Source organism: Sorex fumeus, unplaced genomic scaffold (assembly GCF_029834395.1).
Source record: "Sorex fumeus unplaced genomic scaffold, SorFum_2.1 ptg000018l, whole genome shotgun sequence".
Taxonomy (NCBI): Eukaryota; Metazoa; Chordata; class Mammalia; order Eulipotyphla; family Soricidae; genus Sorex; species Sorex fumeus.
In genome coordinates, this window is record NW_026606075.1 from 27,723,652 (window position 1) to 27,738,171 (window position 14,520).

General features: G+C 40.7%; 1 protein-coding gene across 3 annotated transcripts in view; it reads right to left on the reverse strand.

Moving 5' to 3' along the window:
- The window catches only part of ARHGEF28 (Rho guanine nucleotide exchange factor 28), a 364,650-nt gene that overhangs the window by 75,653 nt on the left and 274,477 nt on the right, over positions 1 to 14,520 (reverse strand). For all 3 annotated transcript variants that reach the window (XM_056112429.1, XM_056112428.1, XM_056112427.1), the window contains 7 exons: positions 13,855 to 13,903; positions 11,075 to 11,219; positions 10,853 to 10,980; positions 9,378 to 9,521; positions 7,180 to 7,427; positions 5,302 to 5,424; positions 3,737 to 3,854 (listed from right to left, as the gene is read on the reverse strand). In XM_056112429.1, the coding sequence (XP_055968404.1) occupies positions 3,737 to 3,854; positions 5,302 to 5,424; positions 7,180 to 7,427; positions 9,378 to 9,521; positions 10,853 to 10,980; positions 11,075 to 11,219; positions 13,855 to 13,903 (955 nt within the window). The remainder of the gene's footprint in view (positions 1 to 3,736; positions 3,855 to 5,301; positions 5,425 to 7,179; positions 7,428 to 9,377; positions 9,522 to 10,852; positions 10,981 to 11,074; positions 11,220 to 13,854; positions 13,904 to 14,520) is intronic.

The window sequence follows — 14,520 nt, forward strand, 5'->3', positions numbered from 1 at the left end:
CATCTTTTGACCTCAGGGACAAATTACTAATTCAAGGTGCAGTTTGTTACTCAAAGTAGCATCTACTTCCCCTGGGCGTCTTGTTAGACAGGCTGAAGGAGAACTTGCATGTCAACAGGGTCCAGAGGTAAATGGTATGGCTAATACAGCTTATGAAGTACTGCTGACGGGGCCAGAGAGAGAGTACAGTTGATGGGGCACTTGGCTAGCATGTGGTCAATCTGGATGTGAGCCCTGGCATCCTATATGATTTCTGATCACTGTCAGGTGGTTCTTAAGGGCTGAGCCAGGAGTAAGCCCTGATCTAAGTGCTTAAGTATCACTTAGTAGTAGTGCTTAAGTAGCACTACTGGCTGTAACACCCCCCAAAAAACGAAGTACTGCTGTAATTGGAATCACATGAACCAATATGTGTGCATAGGGTAGGATGGTGGAAGAATGGAGGAAAGAGCGGGGAGGAGAAAGAGAAATAAGAAAGAGAGAGAGGGGAGGCCAGGAGAAAGAGGGGAGTAGAGGAGGCAGAGAAAGAGGGGGGGGAGAGATAAAGGTGGAGAGAGAAGGAGGATGGGAAAGAGAGGAGACGAAGAGAAGATTTGTAAGGGGCCATTTGTAAGGTAGGGAGGTAGTCAGTGCCTCTTCAGCCTGTGCCATCTGTGCCACTGAGGGTCCCTGGTCCTACTGACTTCTCTGACACACAGTAGGTACTCATGGCCTTTTGTTCCACGGGATTAGGCACCAGATAATTTTTGGAGCAGTTCATGCAGTCTGAAAGAGTTCAGTGTTTGAGAAGATGTATTAAACTTAAAGAGAATATAAACATAATACAAACTGAAAGCCTTAATATTTTGCAGAGAACACTTACAAAGCTTTTCTTTCTTTGTGTTTACTTTTTCTTCTATGTGAAGAACAAGGAAAAAATGGGACACAAGAATTGGAGCTACCATTCCTGTCTAGACTTAGTTTTTTAAAAAAATGGGAAATTAAAAGCATGTATTTCAATTCACCCAGACTCCCTCCCATAAAAAAAAAGTTTGTTAGAAGCTGATATTTTTCTCAGGTGGGTATTTTCAATATCTGTGAGTCAAATGATGATTATGAAAGTTATCAGAACAGTTCTGGGGCTAAGGAGAGCTCAAGTATTGAGTGCACTGAGATCAACAACTAGCAACTATGATAGTAGGTATGGCCACCTAGCACAGCCAGGTGTTACCTTGTGGCCCTGAACATCACTGGGCCTGAAGAGAACCCCAGTCCCAGGTCTAAATACTGAACTCTGGGTCTAGTATCTCTGGGTGCAGCCTCAGGTCCCCAAGCAGTGCTGGAAAACCTCCACCAAAAATAGTTCCCATTTACCAATCATCTTTTGGGGGAGAGAAGGAAGGGAAAGAATTGATCCACACCCAGTGATGTTCAGGGGTTACTGCTGGCTTTGCACTCAGGAATTGCTCCTGATAGTGCTCAGGGGACTATATTAGGAGTGGGGATCAAACTCAGGTTGTCTGCATAAAGGCAAATGCCCTACCTGCTGTACTATGGCTCCAGATCAGGAATTGGTTTGGGTTTGGTTTTTGTTTGTTTGTTTGTTTGTTTTGGTTCTTTTTTGGTTTGGTTGTTTGGGAGGTTGTTTGATATTTTTGTTTGTTTGTTTGTTTGTACAAATCATCTAGGGCTGGAGTGATAGCACTGAGGTAGGGCATTTGCCTTGCACACAGCCAACTGGGCCGACTCGGGTTCGATTCCTCCGCCCCTCTCGGAGATCCCGGCAAGCTACTGAGAGTATCTCGCCTGCACAGCAAAGCCTGGCAAGCTATCTGTGTCATATTTGATATGCCAAACACAGTAACAAGAAGTCTCACAATGCAGACGTTACTAGTCCTGCTCGAGCAAATCGATGAACAACGGGAGAACAGTGACAGTGACCAATCATCTTGTTTGTATCAGGTACTACGGGAAACTTATCTAAAAAGAAGTCCTATTTAAATCCTCATAATAGCTCTGTAAGAATGATTGTTCTCCTTTGGCTGCAGAGAAAACACTGAGCCTCCTTTAACTATCCCATCTAAGAAGAAGAGGCAAGTACATCAATCACAATTTTACTCAAGGTGAGTAAACTAACTTATTTATCATTTATTGTTCCATTATAGGGTGTTGATGACAGCTATTCTCTTCCAGTCACTATGATACTAGGTATTGAAGACGCAGCTGTGATCCGCACACACTCCCACAAGGAGCTAACCTGAATGCAGCCATATATACTAAGAGCATCATCACCGTTTCCCCCAAATACCTGTTGTTTATCTCTTCTTGTAGTTTAGGTAGCATAGTTACAATTCTTACATTTATGGGTTTGCTTTACAAAGTTATTGCAACTTCACCACCATCAAGTGCCCAAGACCTTCCACCATTGATTGCCATTGATCGTTAAAAATTGTTTTTTTATTTACTTACACTGACGTTTTATGCTGTTATATCCCACCAACTACCAGACTCTAGGACCCCTCAATAATTATCCCAAGGTCCTGTCCTCTCTCAACCTCCCTAATCCTCTTAGACCATTCGTAGTTTCTTAAAGAGTGTCCAGATGCTATACAAAGAACTCAATCAATTGACAAGATGCCCAAAGCAGAGAGAGAACGAGAGAGAGAGACAGAGAGAGAGAGAGAGACAGAGACAGAGACAGAGACAGAGACGGAGAGACAGAGAGAGTGAGAGACAGAAAGTGTCTGCCATAGATGCAGGCTCAGGAGGAGGGGTGCGTAGCAGGAGGGATAAGAGGAATAATTGTGGTAAGAAATGTACATTGGTGGAGGGATGGATGTTGGAACATTGCATGACTGAAATCCTATCACAGAAGCTTTGCAATGGTATCTCATGTGATTCAATAATATATATTTAAAAAATAATATATATATTTAAAAATAGCTCTTTAACAAACCAATCTCAATATAAGTCATTGGGCAATAGGATCAATGATATCACGATCATGATCACTCTGTTATTCATCAATTGCCTCGAGCAGGCACCAGTAACGTCTTCTTCGTCCTAGCCCTGAGATTTTAAAAAGTGCCATATTCAAGGCTCTTTCAGGGTTAGAAGAATGAGACCCATCATTGTTACTGGTATTTGGCATATTGGGTATGCCACGGGGAGTTAGCCAGGCTCTGACGTGTGGGCAGGTTACATTTGGTAGCCTGCCAGGTTGTCCAAAGTAAGAATGAGATAATAAGATGTCGTGCAGCTGCAAATGCGGCTGCACGCTTCCAGGAGTGGTCAATGATATATGTTTTATTAAACTGCTGGGAAGGTAAGAGGAAGGAGTGGTATTAGGAAGGTCTGGATATGGAGCAGAAAGACAGGAAAAGCAGGATGAAAGTATGAAGAAGTCCTCTAGAAAGAATTCAGTCTACTGTCCATGTTATAAGAAATAACTTTGAAAATGGGATATATCCATTTTTAAATTGGGTGGAGTACAAGTACAGCAGGTAGGGTTAGATCCCCAGCACCCCATATGGTCTTCCAAGCCCACCAAGAGTGAACCGTGGCACAAAGCCAGGAATAAGCCCTGAGCACCATAGCCCAGAAACAAAAAATGAATTCTATCCTAAGACTAATTGTTTTTCCATAGTGAAAAGCTTTATGAGGAAGAGGCCACAAGCTTTTGTAGCTATTGCAAAACCTCAGCTATGGTTACAATTAATAAAAGAAGTCAATGTTTATTCCCCAATTCACCACTTACCCTTAGTATACTGCAGTATCCTTTCCACCAAAACAGGGTATTTTGTGATGCGCTGAGTGACCAAGAGAATGCATTCAGGAATTCCTCGGCGACGAGCCTGAAGATTACTATTTCGAAGCTTAAAATACACATATACATTTTTATATACACAAATTCTTTTCTTTGTAGGTATGAATTTAATAATTTTTAAAAAAAACCTGCAACCTTATTGTTCTATTCAGAGGCATCAGAAAACACATAGCCATCAATTTAACTTGAAACAACGTCATGAAATTATTTATAATCTCATTAATTTCGGGCTGGAGCGATAGCACAGCAGGTAGGGTGTTTGCCTTGCATGCAGCTGACCCGGGTTCGATTCCTCCAGCTCTCTCGGATAGCCCGGAAAGCTACCGAGAGTATCCTGCCTGCACAGCATAGCCTTGCAAGCTCTCTGTGGTGTATTTGATATGCCAAAAACAGTAACAACAAGTCTCACAATAGAGACATTACTAGTGCCCACTCGAGCAAATCGATGAACAATGGGAGGACAGTGCTATAGTGCTCATTAATTTCAATAAACTAACTCTCCAAGATCTTAAAAAGTTTCACATTATTCTTTCATATGTGCACTTCATCCCAAACATGAGCAAGTTCTAATATTTTGATGTCTAGTACTTATTCACAAATAGTAAAGTTCTGAAAAAAATTCACATATCCCAGATTTTTTCAATCTAAATTTGTAGCAATAGATCTTCCTGTACATGTATTGTTCATCATAGCACTAAAATTCCTGTTAATTAGGGAAATATTTTTCTAAAGCTCTTATTAAGTTTGAGAGTTCTTAAATACATGGGTTTTTTTTTTTAAAGAAAAGGGCATGGGAGTAATCTCTAGATAACAGATATAAGTTTAGGATTTATTGGACATATAGGAAAAATTTAGGAAAAAATTTATTTCTGACTTTTTAGGTCATAGCTGGCGATGCTCAGGGCTACTCTTGGAACTGCATTCAGGAATTACTCCTGGCATGTTCGAAGGACTGTATGGATGCCGGGGATCAAAAGGAAAAATTTCTTCAAAAATAAGTTGGACACCAAAGAAGGGGAGCATTCAAAATAATAGAAAGCAATGGGAAGAAACACAGAGATCTCAATACTATAGCCAGTGTCCATGTTAAATGGACTTAGTATTTTTGTATAATCTGTCATATTGCTTAAAGATGAATATAGAATGATGTGTGTCATGGATTGGCTTCAGTTGGCAATGGAGAGTTTCCTATATTTATTTTAGCTCTTTGATTTATAACTCTTCAGGACATGGAACAGTATCCCAGGATGTTACAAAGGTGCTCAGCGGCTCAGCTCACATGACTTCTTAAACATAATGGATAAAAGGGAATAATCTGGGTGAAATATTTCACTAAATGGAAAAAAAATTTTCCATCTGTGTCACAAATTCACCACATTTGTCCTTCCCCTAAACAAACAAATGGTACTTACACATGAAATTTGTTGATATCATTAACACACATGAACTATTCCCCATGTTTGTTTACCACCTTGCAATAGTTTTAAAATACTTGCCTTAATAAAATTTTGAAACTTTTTGTTCTGCTGGAGTTCTTTAAAGAGGCTAACAGCTTCTTTGTGGTGGCTGCAGAATTCTCCATATATTTTCTTCATCTTATTTGCATTTTCTTCTGAAAACTGAGAAAAATAACATTTCAATAATGGTTTAATAAATTTAGATCTAAAAACTGAAAAGAACATGTGACTTTATACATTTCAATGTATTATTTGTAAATAAATAACAATCATGGAAATTCTGAACACAATCACTACTTTTGCCTACACATTTGATAAATGAAGTGGGCATTGCCAAATGGTAAAAGAAATGCTCCGTGATTCTGTGAAACTGAACTAGTTTAATTACACAGAGTCAAATATGAAACATCTGATATCTTCCATTTTCAGTAGGTGTGCCAATCATTTAAATGTCAGGTTTTGATAGGCTTATGGATTACAGTAAGGTAGATGATGACATTATTATGTGCTAAACCGTAAAACTGCTCCATGAATAATATTTTGGAGAAGATGCACCTTGGCATCAAGTACAGAAAGCCATACTAAAGCAAAAAAGATAGATCAGCATATGCCTTTCCCTGAGAGCTATAAGTGATTACAAAACATGGCACTGAGCTGAATTCCTGGGGGTTTCCTTAAATTGACCTAGACCAGCAATACATACTTATAGCACCAGGCCCTGTTACGGGTGCAAATAGACACCAACTGCTTTACTGGAACTTATATACCAGGGCTGATAAATAAAACTTCTCTAGAATGTAACTATTAATCTTAAGATATCACATTCTAAACTCACTCTTTAAAGAAAAGATCAAGTCTATCTCATTTAAGTTGCAAAAGAGATGTGTGACCTTGAGAAGATCATTACCAGAACCAGAAAGATGGTATAACACAGAGGGCAGGGTACTTGCCTTAAATATATCCTGCAAGGATTCAATTCCCAGAACCCCACACAGTCTCCCAAACCCATCAGGAGTGATTCCTAAGTACAGAGCCAGAAGTCGGCCCTGGTGGGTATGCCCTCCCGAAAAAAAAAAAAAAAGTCATGACATTTTTTCAGGGCTTCATTTTGTATGTCTACAATGAGATAAATAACATTTTACTCAGAAGGCCACAAAAGTTAAATATAGCAACACAAATCAAAGTACCCTAAAAGCTTTGGACACATTATCATCACTACATTCCTTTATTTTCTGTCTTTTAAAGGAACTTTTCCATGGAGAGCTTTTCCCAGAGAGATCAGAGTCCCAATATAAATTGCCAAATGGCCAAAAACAATGTTTTTTTTAATGTTAATAGAAGGAGATAGTCCATTCTCATTGCACATGTATGTGAGATGCTCATTCATCCTAAATAAGTACCTCATTTAGGGTAGAATGGGTTTTCCTGTTCCCCAGGCAAGAACTCAAAGCTTTAACAATAATAAATCTGCCACACTCCTCCTAAGATGAGGCCATGTTTGTCTCAGAGAAAAAACATTGAAGAGATTATTACAAACCCATTGAGTGGAGGGAGAAAAATGATGTTCAAGAGTCCATCACATCAAGATGTGTACATGGAATTTTCCTGAAGGGATTCTGTAGGGCTGTGATTCTCATGGAGGGAGTGATAGGCCCAGGAAAAAATCAGGCCAGTCCTGTGCCACATAAAGGAGTGAGTCATGTCACTAGCTCTGAAAAGCTTACGTTTTGTGTAAGCTCTCAGGTATAGATTACGCAGACCAGAGGCAGATGAAAGAAACCAACCCATACCATCTATCAGTTATGATAATCACATCAACTCCAGTTTTCCAGTTTCAGGCTTTGACACTGTAGGGAGCATGCCAGCCATTAGAGTTTTGAGGTTAGGGCCTTTAGCTTTCCCCACCTTTACTTTTACCTGTTGTACTAGAATATCTCCAATTCGATTGATGACAAAATTCCTGTCACCGTCAGCACAGGATTCCTGTCTTCGCTCCTTCATACTGTAGAAGAAATGCTTGTGGATTTCAAGCAACTCATCTAAACAGGGGAAGATTTTATCCACAGTGCTATGGTCAAGTTGCAGCTCCTCTTTCATCCCTTTCCTGAAGATCTCGGACATGATGAGCAGGGTCTGGATATGATGCATTTCTGTTTGCATTAGCTCTGAAAGGTGAGCAGATGTAACTTTTACAAACCCAGTACTGTGTGTGTAGAGGGGGAGGGAGAAAGATCATATCTGGTAAATGTAAGGCCTCGAGTTTAGTTCCCAGCATTGTGTGCCACCAGTCGCCCACAACCCTATTTGTAGCCCTTGTGATCCTCAGCCCTCTGCTAGAGGTTGCCTCTGCATGAAAAAGTCTTAAGTACCCCTGACATCTTAAGTTAGTAGTTGAACCCTTTGTGAGACAAACAGAATAAAGTATTTAAGGTTAACAATATTCTTATACCATAAAGTCCAGCATTGATTAAACATTTTGTGTAAGCTCCAAATATCAATCTCTTTTTCTAGCTACTACAGAAGAAAAGATGTAAGTCAAGTCTAAGATAGATAAGAACCCAGTGTATCTATAACATCCACCCTGCTAGCAGCAATGGAAGAAACTAAGCAATAAGATCTCTGCAACCAGGAACCATGTCTTCTCCTGAATACTCTGTAGCTCTGTAGCACTGTCCTACAGCACTGCTCTCCTGTTGTTCGATTTGCTCGAGCGGACACCAGTAACGTCTCCATTGTGAGACTCATTGTTACTGGTTTGGCATACTGAATGCATCATGGGTAGCTTGCCAGGCTCTCCAAGAGGGAAGGAGGAATCAAACCCGGGTTAGCTCGTGCAAGCTGTGCTATCGGTCCAGCTCCTCCTGAATGCTCTATAAGCTATAATTAAATTTGCCTATTCTTTTCCTCCTTCCGTTCCTATTTTTGGAGCATTCTTGTTTCTTTGTATTGAGTTAAAGAAACATTCATTTGGTAAACTGAATGGAATTAAACAGAGTTCGATAAAGCAGAAATAGTAGTCTTTTCTATTCTTTGATGATTCCAAAATTCTACTTTCTCTTGGGGGGAAAAAATACACGATCAAAGATTATCAAGAAGAAAGTGGAGAAAACAACCCATAGACCAAGAGAAAATATTTGTAAATCATGTATCATGTATCTTACAAGGACTTATATCAAGAATAATATTTTTAAATTTCATAATTCAGACCAGGGATGAATCTCAGAAGTAGAGCATCTGTCTCATATGTGAGAAACCCTGGGTTTCTGAAACTGCAAAAAAAAGGGGGAAAAAATGAAAAAAAAAAAAACAAAAAACCTCATAACTTAACAATTCAGAAAAATGACTCACTTCAAAAATGTGCAAAAAATTAGATAAATATTTCTCCAAAGTTATATATAATAGCTAATAGTACATAAAGAGATGCAGAGATGCTCAGCATCCTTAGCCCTTAGAAAAATATAAGTGAAAACCCAAATGAGACACTGTTTTATATACAGAAAGATTATTTTAATTTTAAAAATACAGATAGAAATAAATGTCAATGAGGATACATAAAATGGTTAAGTTTCTCTGGCAAACAGTGGATCGGTTCTTTAGAAAGTTAATCGGAGAGTTACCATCTGACAACAACAGTGAAGTTTCCCCAAACTGTGTTACTGATATGTGTTACAAGGATCAACTTCAAAAGCATTACGCTAAGTGAAAGAAATCTGTCACAAAAGAATTGCCTGAATTCTAGTGCTGCTTGCCCCATTGCCATCTTCCTGAAGAGACTAAGGGGCACACAGTTGCCCACTCCACCCCACTCTGAGATATGTGGAATCTCTCTGGGAGCCTTATGCTGGAAGAGGTCAAAGAGAATAGACCATGCCTAAGTACACTCGAAAATCATCTGAGGAATAAAATCTGCTTTGTTCCCCACTAGGAGTCGCACAGCATTTTAAACCTGAGTATCACTGCCCACATTTTATAGATGATGAAACTGAAGTCTAGGTGCGCTTACTCACTCATTGGAGACCAAATAACTAGAAAACAACTGGAACTTGAATCCAGATGTGAACACTCTTCCCACTGTGCCCCATGTTCAGCCTAAAGGCTGTGTTGGAAACACTCACCAAAAATGACATCCTGTCTTTTGATGACATCCTTCTCTTGCCTACTACAAAACAAGGGGTCCACCACAAGACTCCATGATTCAGCTTCAAACTCCTGAGCATCACTGCTGAGGTCACTCCTCCACAGAGACGAGTCCACGACATCTAACATGTATGGAGAAAAGAAGAGACAGAGGGTAGTGAGAAGGATGACAAAGGAAACCAACCTATGTCCACACCTCACAGACGCCTTACACTCCTCAATCTGCCTTGGCATAGAAGCCACCAAAGAAAAATACTATTGACACTGAGTTGAAACACAAGCGGCAAATTGATGACAACTCAAGACAGCACCGGGAAAATAGTACTAGATTCGAAGAGAAGTGATGCACGTAGGCCAAACTTCACCATCACAGCCATATGGGCATCAGAAAGTTCTTCTGTTTGTTTGCTTTAGCGTACTCTATTTTTGTTTTATTTTTGGTACCCTTCAGTGTTCCAAATATGCTTACATAATCTTGAACACACAGGCTTCTTTTGCTCTAGGTTATTATGGGCTATACTTGTTCACTTGATTTGCTCTTTACTTGGCTTGCTATAACAAACATGAAGTAGGAGGACAACAATCAAGTCATATGTAGGTATAGTTTTCTGATAGATTCAGACACACACACACATATCCCTCCTTTTTGAGAAACATACATCCTATATTTCCTAATAATACTCCTTAAGGATATTCTAGCTGAGGGCAGTAAACATGAGATGGCAATGGATTTAAGGACTAAGTTTAAATGAAAGAAACAGATTTTTGGACAGAGTCTCTTTTCCTTTATTTCCTTACTAATCTATTTTCCTTTATTTATCAATATAGCTCAGACACTATATTAAGTCTCACCCTATAAAATATATGTTAATAACAAAAAACTTTTATTCCTTTCAAAACACAAAAGCAACCAACAAGGATAAGTATCTGAGATCCAAATAAGTCTGGTCACAATGACAGTGTATATTACAAATGTATAAAACCCATTCCAATTCACCAACAGCAGTAAAACATTTTACAAATGAAAGACACTTCATTTTCTCCATTATATTTGTGGTATAATGTTTTGATAATTTTTAAAAATGCATATTTCCTTGCTCACTTTTCAGGAGACTCCTCTCAGACTAAACTGTCATTCTTTTTTACCATAAGACCCTAATCCAAAAAGAACATAAAGATGAAGGGAGCCAGAGAGCTAATACAGAGGGTAAGACGTTTACCCTGCACACAAGCTGACTTCAGATCAATCCCTAGCACCGCTTACAGACACTCTAGCACTGCCAGGAATGATCCCTAAGCACAGAGCCAGGAGTAAGTCCTGAGCACTTATGAGTGTGTCCCCCTCCAAATGAAAAGGAAAAAGAACTGTATTTCTCTCTTACATCCTTCCCAAGAGAATCCTTTTAGCAGATGCTCACAAAAACACCAATTTGATGCAACCACATTTTCTCACCTTCCATTAAGAAGGACTCCGTGGAAGGAGAAGAGCCCATGAACTGGGACAGCTCATCGGATTGAGACCTGCTTCTCCAGTTGTTCCCGTCACTCTCCGACTCCACAGATGTCCCTGACTTCCTGAGGCTACGGGGGACGAGAGACCGAGGAGAAGAGTGATGAGCCCCAGGAGCAGCTCTGCGGGGCATGGGTGTTGAAGCACTAGTGTGCAGAGCCTTACCTTTCCAGGGTGCTGCCCGGAACACTCTTGGACAGCGAGTGGGCCTGCCCTACAGACTCCTTCCTCCCAGCCGGCAATCCAATTGGCATGGAGGAAGACGGGTGCAGAGACAGGCCTGGCTGGGGGACTTCTCTGAACGAAGAATCTGGAAATCAGAACGGAGGCTTCAAGCAGTGTTGATAGAGGGCAGCAATTACAGCAAGAAAAGGGAGTCACTTCCCAGACAGGGAGCTAAACACTGGCAGGGAAGCGTCTGGAAAGTGTCACATGCCCAGCCTGGAGTCCGCCTGCCACCACCCAGGCCCTGCTCCCACTGTCCCTCCTATTTCACACCCTCCTGCTACCCAGGCTCCAGGCCCGCTTCAGCAAATCCACTTGGATACTGGAGGTGTCTGGGATTCTACAAACAAACAAGAAAATGGAATGGGGAAACACTGGACCAGCTTTCTCATAAACCATTGCTTGTACTCCTTAGAGCTGGCTTTAAATAGATGCAAGCAGTTATTAGTATTATTAGTGAGATGCATGTTGGGTGTATAAACAAACACACACACACAGAGCGTGTCAATGGATTGGAATGAGGCTGAGGAGTGAGTTCTTCGTGGTTTGAGAATTTCGGGTAAATGAAAGCTTCAAGCCAAGCTAGGTTGTTCTCCCTGGTACACTGAGAACTAAATGATGTTTTAAAACCTTTCTGGTCAGTTCTAAAAAGTTACAGGCATGCAAACACTGACATTTAATATAGCCTCTACGTGACTCCAAAAATATTCAGGGCTAGGACATTGTAGCTATAGCATGCCCATTTTCAAGGAAAAGCGGGAGGGACACATACCCATTTTCAAGAATCCCAGCAGATACAAAGGTTTTGTTGTTGTTTTGGTGGGGGCATACCAATGAGTACTCAAGGCTTACTCCTGGCTCTGTGCTCAGGAATCACTCCTGGCCATGTTTGGGGACCATATGGGGTGCCAGAGATAGAACCCAGGTTGGCCACATGCAAGGCAAGCACCCTAGCAGCTGTACTATCACTCCATCCCTGTACAAAGGATTTTACTTATATGATTTAACTATTCTCATATTACACAAGTAAAGAAAAATAATAAATAATATGTTATCAATCCAAAGAGGTATTTACATTGCTGGGGTTTTGTGTGTGTGTGTGTGTGTGTGTTGTTATTGTTGTTGTTGTTGTTGTTTTGTTTGGGGGCTTCCTCCTGGCTCTATGCTCAGGGATCACTCTGGCAGTGTTTGGAGGACCATACAAGGTGCCAAAGATCAAATCCAGGTTGATCCTGTGATAGACAAGCACCTTACCCACTGGACTAGCCCTCCAGCTTCTCTAAGAGTCATTTTCTGTTGTTGTTGTTTTTTTTTTTTGGGTCACACCCGGTGATGCTCAGGGGTTACTCCTGGCTCATGCACTCAGGAATTGCTCATGGCAGTGCTCGGGGGACCATATGGGATGCTGGGAATCGAACCTGTGTTGGCCATGTTGGCTATGTGCAAGGCAAACGCCCTACCCGCTGTGCTATCTCTCCAGCCCTCTAAGAGTCATTTTCAACTTTCACACTTTACTTTCAGAAACTGAGGTGTGCCTTGCAGGTCAAAGAAACTTTCTCTGCAGAGTAGAGAGTAAATTATGTCAGTTTTTACTGCCAGCACTAGCTTAACCTTGCAGAACATGGTAACCAATGGTGTGTCCCCCCCACAAATCTGCATTCCCATTATAACCCTAGATTCAAGTGGTTTTTAAAACGCTGGCCACACTTTGTTATAGAACTGAAATGAAAAGTGACCACAAACTTAAAATGCCTGCCACATGACAAGCAGTGCAATTTGAGACTGAAGACATTGCCAAATCTCTTAACAAATCAACAGATTTTCAAAAGTAGGAGACAATGACAGAACTGGTATGTGTATGTCATGTGAACAACTATTAAAGGCCACCAATTATTTTTTCAAAGAAATTATGTAGGTTTCTGCAATATGTAATTCAGGGTAAAATATATGCAAACCGAACTCCAGCATGCCTTGAAAACTCACTATGAACATTTAAAAGAAGAGAAAGATAAAGAGAGAAATAAGAGAATTCACTGCTATCCTCAAGAAAGCAATGATATTACAGCTAATAAAAGGTGCCAGGCTGGAGTCAGTAATATAGTTACAGGAGTTATGGCACTGGGCTCAAACCCTGGTTCAATCCCTGGCACTACATATGGTTCCAAATACCACCAGGAGTGACCCCTGAGCACAGAGCCAGGAGCAAAGCCTGAGCACCATTGGGGGTGGCTCAAACGCCAATCCCCCCAAAAATAGTACCAGGATGGCCGAAAAATGGGAACCAATAAGAATTGGTAGATTCCACACTTGATAATGTTTTCCCCACTGGAGCTTACTTTTATGAATAAATATGGATGCTATTAGGAAAATATGAAATGTGTGCATCAAATGTAGCCTCTCTCTTAAAAAGGTTAATAATCAATAAAGCACATTACTAACTAGCAGTTTAGAATTGAAGCAATCTTCTAATTTCTCATCCTGAGAACTCTCCCTGAGTAAAAGAGGCTAGTGCTATCTGATCTTTTACAGGCCGGAATAAAATTTTATACCACTCTTGATCTCTCTGTATAACTCCAAATCAGGCCACATACATGTTGGAAGCAAATAACTGAGCAACTGGGGGGGGGGGGGGAGGAGGTGGGAACTACTTTACATAAAAATGTGTGGTACGTATGAAATTTGAAAAAAAAAAAGTTCTCGTCATTTTCCACATCACTTACTTCCAAGGATGGTCTGCGGTTTGTTCTTGTTATATTTCTCTTGGGATTTCTGGTAAAGAATGTTAGAAACACATAAAATAAGATCAAAGCATCACTGGACAACAAGTTCATAGTTACACAGAACAGAACTCTCAGCCTGTCATTTTCATTACTATTGTATTTATTTTAAACAACGAGGAATTCAAAGCAAAAAGACATTAAACACACGGAGGAAAATGTTAAGAATAATGGGACATGTGGAAGCTGTCATAAAGGTGTGTATCACACACGTGGGGTTGAGGAATCTCAAGCTTTTTAAAAAAGCCCTGGGGAGGAGTGTGTGTGTGTATGTGTGTGGGGGAGGGGGGCTGGAACAGAATGTTCCACCCCATGTATCCATGCCCAGGTGAGGAGCCTGCTGTAAGTGCTGCCTTTCTCCTCCATTAATTTCTGGTTAGTTCTCCTGCCTTTGGTCACCAAGAACTTGACCACTGAGCACCTTTGATGCTTAAAGCACATACAGGTCAGCAGCACCTTTGATGCTGCTGACCTGTATGTGCTTTAATGTACCCAGGGGTTGGGACTCCAAGCTCTCCTCAGAAAGATCCTCATGCTCACTCACCTACATTTGGTCCTTGACTTTAGAGATAGCATCGCAGATGCCACAGACCCGGCCTAAACTCAGCC